The sequence below is a fragment of the Pelecanus crispus genome, chromosome 3 (assembly GCF_030463565.1).
Source record: "Pelecanus crispus isolate bPelCri1 chromosome 3, bPelCri1.pri, whole genome shotgun sequence".
In the NCBI taxonomy this organism is placed as follows: domain Eukaryota; kingdom Metazoa; phylum Chordata; class Aves; order Pelecaniformes; family Pelecanidae; genus Pelecanus; species Pelecanus crispus.
Window position 1 is genome coordinate 26,397,833 of NC_134645.1, and position 13,955 is coordinate 26,411,787.

Consider the following 13,955-nt stretch of genomic DNA (forward strand, 5'->3'; position numbering starts at 1 on the left):
ATCTCCTTGGCTGGGCTGCCCGAAACAGTGGTTAAGGACTGCGGGCCGTTCTCAGCCGGACTCCCTTGGGTCGCACGCAGCAGCACAGGGGATGCAAGGATGGGTGGATTAGATCTTTACCTGATGCGAGGGGGCAGAGAGTATTTTTCCTCAAGGACCCGCCTGCTCTTGGCACACCTGGACTAAAAGCACAGTGCCCTGTTTCAGCTTTCTGGGAGCCCATCGGTGGTGGGACACGACCGGTCCTGCCGACATCCCCAGCGTGCCCAGCCCCTGCCCCAGCGCGGGCTCCGTCCCTGCCTGCGCGTGCCTGCCTGCTTCCCGTCCCCTCACGGCACAGCCCACCCCGCCTCACCCCACTCCACCCCTGCTGTACAGCCCCTGCCACCCCGCTCGGTCCCACTGCACGAGCCTGACCGCCCCGTTCGATTGTGTCCCACAGCCCTGCCCACCCCACGCAGTCCCATGGCAGACCCTTGCCCACCCACTCAACACCCACTCATACAGCCCCTGCTCACCCCTCTCGATCCCACCCCACAGCCCTGCCCACCCCACTTGATCCCTGCTACCGAGCCCCTGCCCACCCTGCTTGATCCCAACCACAGCCATGCCCACCCTACTCGATCCCACCTCACAGCCCTGCCCTCCCCACCCAATCCCTGCTACTGAGTCCCTTGCCCACCCCACTCGATCCCATCCCACAGCCTTGCCAACCCCACTTGACCCCAGCCACAGCCCTGCCCAACCCACTCGATCCTTGCTGTTGAGCCCCTGCCCAACCTGCTTGATCCCAGCTGCATCCCTGCCCACCCCACTCGAGCCCTGCCTCTGAGCCCCTTGCCCATGCCGCTCGATACCATCTCACAGCCTTGCCCATGCTATTCGATCCTGTCCCACAGCCCTGCCCAACCCGCTCGATCCCTGCCCACCCCACTCGATCCCTGCCCACCCCACTCGATCCCTGCTATAGAGCCCTGCCCCACCCCGCTCGATCCCTGCCCACCACACTCAATCCCTGCTATAGAGCCCTGCCCATGCCACCCGATCCCTGCCCACCCCACTCGATCCCTGCTATAGAGCCCTGCCCATGCCACCCGATCCCTGCCCACCCCACTCGATCCCTGCTATAGAGCCCTGCCCACGCCACTCGATCCTGTCCCACAGCCCTGCCCCACCCCGCTCGATCCCTGCCCACCACACTCAATCCCTGCTATAGAGCCCTGCCCATGCCACCCGATCCCTGCCCACCCCGCTCGATCCCTGCTACAGAGCTCTGCCCACCCCACTCAATCCCACCCTGCTCGATCCCGTTCCACCCTACTCGATCTCTGCCCACCCCACTCAATCCCTGCTATAGAGCCCTGCCCACCCCACTCGATCCCTGCTACAGAGCTCTGCCTACCCCACTCGATTCCACCCTGCTCGATCCCTGCCTGCCCCGCTCGATCCCTGCCCACCACACTCAATCCCTGCTATAGAGCCCTGCCCATGCCACTCGATCCCTGCCCACCCCGCTCGATCCCTGCTACAGAGCTCTGCCCACCCCACTCGATCCCACCCTGCTCGATCCCTGCCCGCCCTGCTCAATCCCTGCCATAGAGCCCTGCCCACGCCACTCGATCCCTGCTATAGAGCCCTGCCCACCCCACTCGATCCCTGCTATAGAGCCCTGCCCACGCCACTCGATCCCATCCCACAGCCCTGCCCACCCCGCTCGATCCCTGCTACAGAGCTCTGCCCACCCCACTCAATCCCACCCTGCTCGATCCCGTTCCACCCTACTCGATCTCTGCCCACCCCACTCGATCCCTGCTACAGAGCTCTGCCTACCCCACTCGATTCCACCCTGCTCGATCCCTGCCTGCCCCGCTCGATCCCTGCCCACCACACTCAATCCCTGCTATAGAGCCCTGCCCATGCCACTCGATCCCTGCCCACCCCGCTCGATCCCTGCTACAGAGCTCTGCCCACCCCACTCGATCCCACCCTGCTCGATCCCTGCCCGCCCTGCTCAATCCCTGCCATAGAGCCCTGCCCACGCCACTCGATCCCTGCTATAGAGCCCTGCCCACCCCACTCGATCCCTGCTATAGAGCCCTGCCCACGCCACTCGATCCCATCCCACAGCCCTGCCCACCCCGCTCGATCCCTGCTACAGAGCTCTGCCCACCCCACTCAATCCCACCCTGCTCGATCCCGTTCCACCCTACTCGATCTCTGCCCACCCCACTCGATCCCTGCTACAGAGCTCTGCCTACCCCACTCGATTCCACCCTGCTCGATCCCTGCCTGCCCCGCTCGATCCCTGCCCACCACACTCAATCCCTGCTATAGAGCCCTGCCCATGCCACTCGATCCCTGCCCACCCCGCTCGATCCCTGCTACAGAGCTCTGCCCACCCCACTCGATCCCACCCTGCTCGATCCCTGCCCGCCCTGCTCAATCCCTGCCATAGAGCCCTGCCCACGCCACTCGATCCCTGCTATAGAGCCCTGCCCACCCCACTCGATCCCTGCCCACCCCACTCGATCCCTGCTATAGAGCCCTGCCCACGCCACTCGATCCCATCCCACAGCCCTGCCCACCCCGCTCGATCCCTGCTACAGAGCTCTGCCCACCCCACTCGAGCCCACCCTGCTCGATCCCGTCCCACCCCACTCGATCCCTGCTATAGAGCCCTGCCCACCCCGCTCGATCCCTGCCCACCCCGCCCGATCCCACCCCGCCCGATCCCCGGTACAGAGCGCGCCCCCCCCGCCCCCGCCCTCCCGTTACCACAGACGCCGCGCGCCCGGCCGCGCCCCCGCCCTCCCTCCCCTGGCCGCGCCAGCGCGGCCGCCCATTGGCCCGCGTCCCGCTACTTAGCAACCGACCCCGCCCCCTCCGCCGCGCGGCTCTGGCGTCATCTCGCCGCGCCGCTCGTGCGCGGGGTCTGGCTCGCGGCCGCAGGCCCGGGTCCGCTGCGCCATGGCGGAGGTGAAGGTGAAGCCGGAGGTCCCCGACCCCATGGATATAGAGAACAGGTGCGGGGCGGGCGGTGCCAGGCGGGCGCTGTGTGTGTTGGGGGGAGGCTGCCGGGCGGCGAGGGCCCTGGCGGCGGGGGGAAGAGGGCCGTGAAGGGGGAAGGTGTGTGGGGGCTGGCAGGGAGGCGAGGGAGGGGTCCTGGGTCGGGGGAGGCGGCAGAGATGTGAGGGGAGCAGGCAGGGCACAGGGCGTGCCGGTGTCTTGGGGGGGTGTTGGTCGAGGCCCGGGTGGTGGTCAGGAAGTGGGTCCTGAAGGAGAGGTTTGCTGTTGCTGGGGGCACTGTGTGCTTTGTGCTGGGGCTGGGAGGTGCTTAGGTAGCAGTGAGGGATGGGGTCATAGAATCATGGAATCGTTTAGGTTGGAAAAGACCTTTAAGATCATCCAGTCCAACCATTAACCTATGCTACCAAGTCCCCACTAAACCAATCAAGGGTAGACTAGACTAAACCATGTCCCAGAGTGCCATGTCTACTCGTTTTTTGAACACTTCCAGGGATGGTGACTCCACCACCATCAGGTGGTGGTCAGGTTACCTTCCGCTGTCCTGGTGTCTTTCTGTTCCTGGAAAGGGGAGTTGTGGCTTTTCTGCATTAAGTAATTTTTTTCCAACAGGCATTCCATCAGTATTTGCATTCTCTGACTAGCTAGCAATTCCTTCCTATTAGAACCTTTTGTGTAATGAAACTGTACAGGGAGCTCTAAATCCATGTTGTTAATAATGAGAGCAACTTAAAAGTAAAGCAGAGCACCACGTTCAGTGTTGTCACAAAGAGCAAAGGTAGTTTGTCCAGTAGTTGCAAAAGCATATTTGTCAGTACACGGAGTGGATGCTAAGTTCCCTCAATAGATGTGACCAAGAACCAGTAATGGGTAATTTTTCCCTGAGTTGTTCTTTTCCCTCTCTTCCATTCTGGCTCTAATACTGTTTGGATGCAATAGAAAATGACTTTAAACTTGCTTTTCTCCTCCCCCAGGATTATTGAGCTGTGTCATCAGTTCCCTCATGGTATCACAGACCAGGTGATTCAAAATGATATGCCTCACATGGAAGCCCAGCAGCGAGCCATGGCGATCAACAGGTTGCTCTCAATGGTAGGGTGATCTCAGCTTCCTCATGCTACTTCAGCCGACCCGGAGCACTGTTCATACACACAGTCTGCATGGTAGCAACCTGTTCGGCAGAGCTAGCAAATTAATCCTTTCGGATTTAGTGGCATTTGCCATAATGTACAGTTACTTTAACTTACTTTTGGTTGCCATAAGCACTCATGATTGCCCAAACCAATTAAAACATACCTCAACTTACTCTTTCCATTCTGTAACACAAAGTTGACATGAATGTGTATATCTATGTCAATTTCTAGGTGTGGAAGCTACCACTGAGAAGTACCACATTTATTTTTTTGATGTGTCTAGAGTCCTTTGGTCATCTTTTCCCTGTGTATCACTTTGTAAAGCAGAATGTGATATGATGGTCTAATGTAACAGTCAGGTGCAAGTGTAGTTGCAGTGGTTCAGCAGGTGGAAAGATGGCCACAGGTGGCAACCACAAGGCCCATTAATGATGGGGAGTGAATTAGCTAGAGATAAAAGACTGGATGTTAGCCCATGCTCTTATATGTGAAGGTCTTCTCAAACCCTTCACGAAATCCTGAAATTGTGGATTACTCTGATAACATGCAGGTGAAACATCTCGAGGAATTTTTTTGCATCTTCTGTAAGTTTCCTACATCTCACTTTACTGTATCAGGAGTCAGTCAAAGATAAGAGTGAGGGTCATCGTCAACTGCTTCTGCCATGTGTTCAGGAATAGATAGTACCTGTTTAGCCTTGTTGGTTCAGTGTGGCATAAACTTGATTATCAGCTAAATATTCAGGGTCTTTAAAGATCAAGATTCCTTTCAGTTCCATAGCTAGCTGCTTCATGGGCGTGTGATGTCAGGGAATAAAGCAGACTGAGTGGTGCAGTCAAGAGAGCACTGTTGAGAAGAGGGGCACTTGCTTTCTGAGAAAGGAGGATGTTGGAAAGTATCCAAACTGAGCAAGGTGTGGTGTTTTGGGTTGTTTTTTTTTTTTTAAACAACCCAAACTTATTAGCTTGGACCATACTAGGTGCCAGTGGAAGTAATCTAATCTGTGTCTTTTTGGTCTTTCTCTTATAGATGAGAGATTTATCAGCATATTGGATGTGAGCTTGTGTTTTCAATAACTTTTGAAAGGGCTGGCTAAATTTCACAGTGAGGTTTCAAAGATAGTTAGGTCTCTAGAATTAGTTTAAAATAGATGCCTGGGGGAGTGGGGAGTGTGTGGGGAGATCTGGTAAGTACCTCAAATATGGGGAAAAACTGCAGTGAGAGCTCAGCCTTAATGAGCATCAGGTACTTCACTTGAGATAAGCTGCAAGTACTTCATCTGCAGAAGAGCATTGAAGGGCATCATGTGGAGGTGTGAGCTCCAATCAACCACATAATGCAAATCTGTAAGAAACAAGGCAGTAACTATGGGGAAAGGATTAGCTGGCAATGAAAGAGTTAATGCTGTTATACACAGTTATGCTCTTGGGCTTGTGTAATTGCCCCTTCAAAATAGGAAATAAGAATTTGCCTTGCCTAGGCACAAGTGTCAAGGGCAGGACAAATGTTTTGTGTGTGTGAGATGCCAGTAATTTGCCTCTGAGAGGCACTATTGATCCTGGCTGGCAGTTTCCCGATGATCTCTACTTAGTGAAAAATAGAACTTTGCTACTGGGATGCAGAATTGTTCAAAACTTGTTCAGTAGAGCTCCAACATGATTTCTGGGTAGCCATGCAAATGAGTATTCTGGTGGAGAGCAAAGTATACAAGAACTTGATGTCCCTTGTGCAATGGTAAAAGTTAGGAGAAATAATAGGAAGTGCATAGATGTTGTGGGAAGGGCTCGGAAATGTATTTGTTATTTTTGATAGCTGATGATAAGTGGATACTTGTAGAGGAAAAAAATATCCTCAAGGGTATTATGGTTTCCAGTGGTTAGAAATGTTAGTTTTCCCTTTTTTTTTTTATTCAGTTGACATGAAATAAGGTTTTTATTTTAGAAGTTTAGAAGATTCTTGCCTCCTTCTGAAACAAGCTATTTGAAAGAAAGTAAATGCATTGTGCCCATCTCTCCTAGGGGCAACTGGACCTTCTCAGGAGCAATGCAGGTCTCCTGTATAGAATCAAAGAGTCTCAAAATGCAAGGTAAGCCTCATGTTTGTTGGACAAATATATTTGGAACACAGTCCTGCAACTCGCGTGCAACATTGCTGAGAAGACACTCAGCAATGTAATATGGATTCTGTAACATGGATGTTAGAGAACATAACTGCTTGTTTCAGGAGGGTACACTTAACTCCCCTGAGCTGATCCTGAAAACTTTTAGGTAGGTTTCTACTGAACAGAGGGTGCCATGGGACTATAGCTCTAATTTGCTAGCAGAGTTTGTGGTCCAGATGACAGCAGAAGGATCTGTGGAAACATGTACGTGCTCAGGTGGAATCCACCTGAAGCCCAACCATACCACCTGCAAACTGTGGTTCTGTGGTCTTCCTCACTGCTTGTGTTACAGGATCAGCACTCATATTTACAGCTGTTCAGGAGGCCACTTGAACTGCTACTCATGCTCTTTGATTTATTAAAATGTACCTTCAAACCATGCCTTGTGATACTTACGTAAACCTGAGTAAAAGATGCCTTAGACATACTTCTGGAAAGAAATACCCTTCAAAATTACCCTCAGTGCAGGCGTGTCATCCTCTCTTTCCAATGCTTTAGAAAAACATTGCTGAGTTCAGGCTTTCTCAGACAAGTGAGAAGGCATGTTTTAGAGTTGGGAGCATGCTGCTGTCCCTTTGTAGATGTTCTGTCTAGAGACAGATTATCCTAAATTATGCTCCATACTGTGTTTGACCTTCCACAGTTGTGTTAATATGTGACTCAGAATTCCCTATTGTTATGACAAGTTGAGTGACTCCTGCTTAGTCATTTTTCTTTCATACTGTGCTCTTTTCTCTTTACTGTGGCTTCTCAGTGGCAAGCTTGGCTTGATCCAGAGAGGTTTAGTGTCATGTATTATATTTGCCAGTGGCTGGCTTGTTGTGTGGTGGGTTTTTTTTTTTTCCTTTGTGCATTGTTTTTTTCATAGTCCTTGTTTTCACTTTAAAACAAATCCAACTTCTTTGAAATTTTGGACCTTTCAAAAATCTTGATGTCTGTCTTATTTTACAGTAAAATGAAAGGCTCTGACAATCAAGAGAAGCTGGTTTACCAAATTATAGAAGATGCAGGCAACAAAGGTAGTTTAAATAAATTATAATTGTGAATGGTACTAACTCTGTTTACTTATGGAACCATTCCTGTCCAAACTTTTAAATGCTTATCCAGACAATACAAATACAAAATCTAGAGCCCCCGTACCAGGTCTGTAGCTAATGTTCCATGTGTCCACTTTTTAAAAACAAAAGAGAAAACGACATGTTTCTCTATTAAAATAACAGCCTGTCCTGCTGGTTGACTTGGGGGGTGGCTCTTTCAGAATACTTGCAATGTGAATTAAGATTTATCTATGGGACTGTCAAGCTGAGGAATCTGCAGAACACTCACTACTTAAAAGAAAATGTATTATCTATATTGGATTTAATAGGTGTACTGCCAGCAGAAGCCACTGCTAGTAACTAGGCTTCTCAGCAGTTGTTGCCCACTGTGGTTGAGAGATGGCAGGTAGAACTGGCTGTCATATTTTTGTTGGAGCAAACACTAGTTACCTGAAAATGCAAGAACATTTATGTGATGTATTCACATTGGCAGTGAAATGGTGTCCACTTGTAAGAGCTCTTGGAGGAGAGGCAAAGGGCAGAAGGACAGTGGGGTGGTTGTAGTATGCATTTTTTGTTTTGTCAGTTGTTGTTTGTTTGGGTTTTTTTGTTCCATCCCCTTCTGTCCCTTCCCTCCCTTTTGCTGGGAATGGTAGGATCAAGGATACATCCTTCGGTTGGCAAGCGAGTCAAGCAGTGTTGTGAATTGGCTTCTGGTTTATGAATATGCACAGAAACAAATGGTTTCTTCTATTCATTTCCATTCACGTCTCTGTTTTAAAACAGGTATTTGGAGCAGGGACATTAGATACAAAAGTAATTTGCCTTTAACGGAGATCAACAAGATACTGAAAAACTTGGAAAGCAAGAAACTAATTAAAGCAGTTAAATCTGTGGCAGTGAGTATTTTATGACTTTTTTTTAAACCATTTCCAATGTTTGCTGCATGCTGTTTATGTTTGAACAGGAGACTGGGAGCAGAGAAACCTCATTCTGCCTCCAGCTTTCTCACTGACTATGCACCAGCATTTGACTCTCTGCCTTTAGTGTACAGGTTTGAGGTGCAACAGATACAGGAGGCTATAATGTTTATTAAATAATCAACATACTGCTAACAAACTGATTAATAATCTAATTAATAAACACATCACTATTAATACACAGTTCTATCACTCTTTCCACCACTACTAATTACACACTATTAGTATCAAATTGCAGTTTTAGTTCTCTTAATTCTTTATTGCACACGACTGTTGTTATAGTTCTGTTAGCTCTCACAAACCTGTCGCAATTCTTACTACTAATCTGCAGTTCTGTCACCATTTTCTCTGCGCTTCCATACAGTCTTAAGGACATAAACCTAGGGAGGGGTCTGGTGGGTTTCCCTCCAGCATACCAATGGGCTTGGGTCCACAGGTCAGCTTCTGTGCTGTCGCATCCACACTCCTGCTGTCTGCAGATCCTGCCCTCTCTTGTTCTCTGATTTTTATACCTTAGTCTCTTTTTTTGTTTAACTCTCTTTTCTACCACCCTTTTCTCCTTTGTCCACTCAGTCTCTACCCAAATAAGCAACATGCCCGTAATTACTTTTTCTTCATCGATCCCAATGCTGCTGTACTACAATTAGGTATTTCTGATACTGAAGCAATCTCAGCCTTTTATATGGGACTAGTGATATGGTTACCTCGCTGCAAGTGGCCTTGCAACGTTCTTCTCCCTTGGAGATCCTGAAACTCCCTTCAGTTATCTGGTTCATACTGGATTTGTATTGTTTACTTCAAACAATGTCTGAGATACTTGATTCTGGTTTAGTCTTGGCTCCTCCACTTTGTTCCAGTTACTCGAGGACGTTCTTATCTTACATGCAGACAGTCCAGGTACCAGAGTAGGGCTTATCCTTTTCCATGGTTTTTCTCACTCTATTGTAATGCTCATGCAGCATCCTGCTCTCCCTTACCTGCTTAATTACAAATCATTGGTATTAGCATGTTCTTTGGACTTTCTCCTGGTTTCCAGCAGAGATTCTGTCTTGTTGCAGGGCCTGGTACACCAGGAAGACTACTTGTTTGTGAACTCTTAGAAAAGGCACACAACAGAAAACTTCCATGTGCCAGTCTCATCTGCACCTTGGAGGCAATACCTTGGCTTGCGTGTCTGTATTTTTGGAGGGGACAGAGGGGGTAGTGAGAGGTGAAGGTAACTTCCTAAATAAAATTAAAATTGAGATAAAGAAGTTGGACATAGAGAAGCAGTAGCTCTTTCAAGTTTTTGAGATGCTGGTTTTGTCTAGTCATACAGGGAACGTAACGGTGCTAAAATTGCTTCAGTGGCTGCTGAGTAGCCCTTTGGATGACTTGTTCTTTAATTGTCTGACTACTAATATCAGGACTGAAGCAGCATTCCTGTTCACCCCGTCTAGGTGTGGCGGTAAGGAGTGGGCTCACAAGGGCTAACTTTAACTGCAGGGTTTAATCATGTAAAGGCTCTCCTATCATCAGTGCATGGGTTGTCTCTTGCAGGAACAGTTGTAAGCCTCTCTGTTAAGCTTGTCTTTGCTGTCTTCTAAAGACACTTCTCTGCTTTCCTTCAACTGTGGAGGGGGATTAGAGTCAACAGGTTAAAATTAGACTCTGACATCTTCAGTGAGGTTTGGATTGTGTGCACATTGTTAGTAGGATTCTCTCTTCTAATGCTATGTTACAAAATTATTAGGAATCTGAGTGTATTGATCTTCCCTTTATCTCCATCTTACCTGTGGGTCAAACATGTTAATGATAGCTTGAGTCAGCTGGGCTGCTGTGCCCCAGGTTTTAGAAGTAATGAACTATGTCTTTTGCAGATATCTTCTTAAGTTTTCCTTTCTTATGGAAGACTTTCAGCTGCTAAGAGCTGTGCATTTTTCTCTAACAGGCATCCAAGAAGAAGGTGTATATGCTCTATAACTTGCAGCCTGACAGGTCAGTGACTGGTGGGGCTTGGTACAGTGACCAAGACTTTGAGTCTGAATTTGTGGAGGTGTTAAATCAACAGTGTTTTAAATTTCTACAGAGTAAGGTGAGTGCCACTATGAGAGTTACCTTCCATTTGTTTTGTGCAAGTAATTCTTTTCCTTAGAAAACTTGTGACAGGCAAGGCTTAAGTTTTCCATAGTGTTTTCTGTAAGGGTTGGCCATTGTTATAACTGGATTGGCAAATCCATACTGGATTGTATTTGTCACAGCAAGTGTGCTGGTGTTGCATTTTAATAATGTGTATTTTCACACCCTGTACAGAGAGTGAAGCCTTCTCTCTCTGAAGTCCAATGACAAGCTAGGCAGCAAAGAACACAGGACCAAAACTAGCAAAAGTCACTGTTTTCCCTGCAGAGCTCCTAATTTCTGAGAGGGTGGAAGGCACTAGTCAGTTAGCTCTGCCTAGAAGACAATTTTCTCTAGTATAACTGCAGGAGAAGCCTGCTCTCCATTAAATAAGTCCTATGCAGATTGCAGCATTTCTCTATTCCATTAAAATATTTAGGTACAGCAGAAACTTCTTCTGTGTCAAAAAACTGCCAGATGCTGATCTTCCTTCATATTAATCTAAATCACTGTGTAAATTTTGTATCATATTTAGTGTAAAATTATGTTTGGTTGTGCACTGCATTGTCTCATGTACTTCAGTCTTAATGATATAGCTTTAAATGCTAAATAAAAAACATGTCCCAGAAATGGTTTGGAAATCAACTTTTGTACTTCAGTCTGCCTGAAACTGAACCACGAAGGAGGCTCTTGGCAGTGAGTACTGCCCATAACTCACCTTTGCTTTTTCTCAGGCAGAAGCAGCTCGAGACAGCAAACAGAATCCCATGATACAAAGGAACAGCTCATTTGCCTCATCCCATGAGGTGTGGAAATACATCTGTGAACTGGGTATCAGTAAGGTCAGAATAGATTAATCTTACTACTCTCAAAATTCTCAGTGCTTTACTAGCTGCAGGAGTTGGGTCCTTCAAATTTGGTGAGGGTCCAATAAGTGCTACAGTTACTGTATTGGAAGTGGGCTTTGCTGCTTTACTGCTTTTTGAGGAGGGTCAGCGGTGCTGCATGGGATTCCAGGGTAGTTTGTACATGTGGGTTTTCAAAGACTTACAAAAGAATTAGCATTCACATCCTTGTTGGTGGGAACTGGAGTAAGTTTTCCTTTAGCAATCTCAAGCAGTTGACATTTTGTAATTTCTCTCAAGTTTGCCTATGCACTTCAAGCAGTTTCGGGGAGGGGGGGGGAACCCCCTGCAATTACCAGTCGCCATCAACAGGCATCTTTGCAGTAGCCTGTCGTCTTTCACAACCGTTTTCTTGTGAAACTGGAAATGTATCATGCTAGGATGATGTAGACACTTGAGGTGCATAGGGAAGTTCTTTTTGGTAAGCCAAGGCAAGTGTAATCCAGAAGTGCTTGGGAAGTGTTGGTATTTGCTTTTCTTTCTGTATCTGCACAACCCCATAAAGTGCCCAGTGAGAGTGGTGCCTTTATCTGGGCTTGCTTAGAACTCTCTTAGATTTGTCACTCGTGGGGTTTGCTCATTTCCTGCTTGCAGGACTTACTGGCATGTGTCTTTCCTAATATTTATTTTACAAATTATTTCTTAGGTAGAGTTGTCAATGGAAGACATTGAAACCATTTTAAATACGCTAATATATGATGGAAAAGTGGAGATGACTATTATTGCCGCAAAGGAAGGGACGGTAGGCAGTGTGGATGGACAGATGAAGTTGTACAGAGCTGTTAGTCCTCTCATACAACCCACTGGATTAGTCAGGACGCCCTGTGGACTCTGCCCTGTAAGTAACTAATTCTGTGTATGAATAGGTGGGTGCATGCAAATTTTTAATACAATCCTGCAAATGGCCAGCCAGCACATTGCCAGGTTATGCCCGTGAGTGATCCTTGTGGCTTTCTAAGCCAACTGTGTTTATGAGTGTTATCCGTGATGCCTTAGCTATGGTGTAAGAGGCAGGTTCTTTAGTTTAGACCACGATGTTGCCCATTTATATCCTGCCCCTGTACTGGACCGTACGTGAAAGGGTGCTGTCAAGTGTAGCCTGTTCCAAATCATATTATATTTTCTGATCTCAAGTTTGCCTATTTATGTTTTTTAACAAGTGAACTTATTTCTGTCTAGCTTTTGGTCTCTCCCACTTGGATTGTAAACTGATATGTAGGTAAAACTTGCCAGTGTATCTGTTCGCATCATTACTCCAGTGGGGTCTGTTTTGCTTCTCTTCTTCAGGGCTGGCATAGGACTTCCTAGCTCTTGGCCTCTGTTAGACTACAGCTTTTCTACTGGGGAAGGAGCAGAAAACATGCGAGCATGTTGCTTCCAGTTAGGTCATGCTTGCTGTATATAATTACTGACACAGGGCTTGCTTTTGCAGATTTTTGATGATTGCCATGAAGGTGGTGAGATTTCTCCATCAAACTGTATTTATATGACAGAGTGGCTGGAGTTTTAAAGTGAAAGAAAACTGTAAACTGGATTCATGCTTCACAGCCAAGGTGACAAAGCAGCTTGCTTTTTTTAAAAGTGGACTTCAAATTTGTGAGTAACTTCAGGACATGAAGTGACTTTGTTTTTAATGAAACGTAAAGCAGCAATGCCATTTGTGTGAGCAGTCCTGTGAGAGGACTGGAAATTGAATCAGCACTGAAGATCAAGGCTGAAGTGGAAATGTAGATCCATTCTTGTACCAAAAATTGGTTGTGTGACTTGAAAACTGCCACAGAACAACTGAGTGGTGATGCATCGTTTCCAAGGATTGTGTCGAGTACTCCACAGACCTTTATTCTGAATGAGAGAAAATAAGTCATTAGCTGATCAGAAAAACTTGCTAACAAATGTTGCCAAGAATGAGATTCCAAACTTCGCTTTCAGACTAATGCCCACTGGTGGGTGCTTAAGTCCTAAAGCTGACACTTTTTTCTCCCATGATAGCTACCATCTAGTTGAAGACTAAGAATCTGAAGTGGGAAAGATCCTAAATAGGTCAAACAAAACTCACTAATTCTTTATTATCTTTCTTACCTGCTAATTTATCATTAAAACCCTGATTTCTCTCATGTACATCTGTGCTTCGTTTTCTCCATTGCTGCCTTGCCTGGTGATGCATCTGTTCTATTTATTCCTTCATCTGACAGCTACAAGATCATCATCAAGTGTGTTGGTGTGTTCTGGCAGCTGCATCATGTACATGAATACGTCAGCTGAAATTTTAAGTAGAAGTATTCTGGGAAGATGTTTTCCAGAACAGAAAAAAAGAGTTCCTCAGGCCTGATGGCACAGGGAAGATTTTTTTTTTTTTTATAGATTATCTGAATACCCTCGAGCTTGAAAAAGATGCCAGTGACAGTTGTTTGTACATAAATATGGCCTCTGGCCTTGGTTTGTGATCTGAGAAAGGCATGATATTGGCATATCATCAAAAAGTACAATCTTCTCTTCCTGTGAGGTGGAGCCAATTTGTGTTTCTCTTAAGTGTGACTGCTCTGGCTCCTTCTCTGTGTGACTCTGGACTGATGAATTGGCAATAACATACAGACTGTGGTGTTGTCATAAGCCTCGTG

The 13,955-nt window shown here is 47.3% G+C and overlaps 1 protein-coding gene across 2 annotated transcripts; it reads left to right on the forward strand.

The window, feature by feature from the left end:
- Positions 1-2,946: 2,946 nt before the first annotated feature.
- POLR3F (RNA polymerase III subunit F) lies at positions 2,947-12,849 on the forward strand. 2 transcript variants are annotated; one of them, XM_075707983.1, is made up of 9 exons: positions 2,947-3,023; positions 3,999-4,116; positions 6,176-6,243; positions 7,270-7,337; positions 8,142-8,254; positions 10,266-10,409; positions 11,167-11,274; positions 11,984-12,175; positions 12,770-12,849. In XM_075707983.1, the coding sequence occupies exons 1-9, from the start codon at positions 2,968-2,970 to the stop codon at positions 12,845-12,847; spliced, it is 945 nt and encodes a 314-aa protein (XP_075564098.1). In that variant the 5' UTR covers positions 2,947-2,967; the 3' UTR covers positions 12,848-12,849. The 2 variants fall into 2 exon arrangements, with proteins under 2 accessions (XP_075564098.1, XP_075564099.1); XM_075707984.1 differs by lacking the exon at positions 10,266-10,409.
- Positions 12,850-13,955: the final 1,106 nt, after the last annotated feature.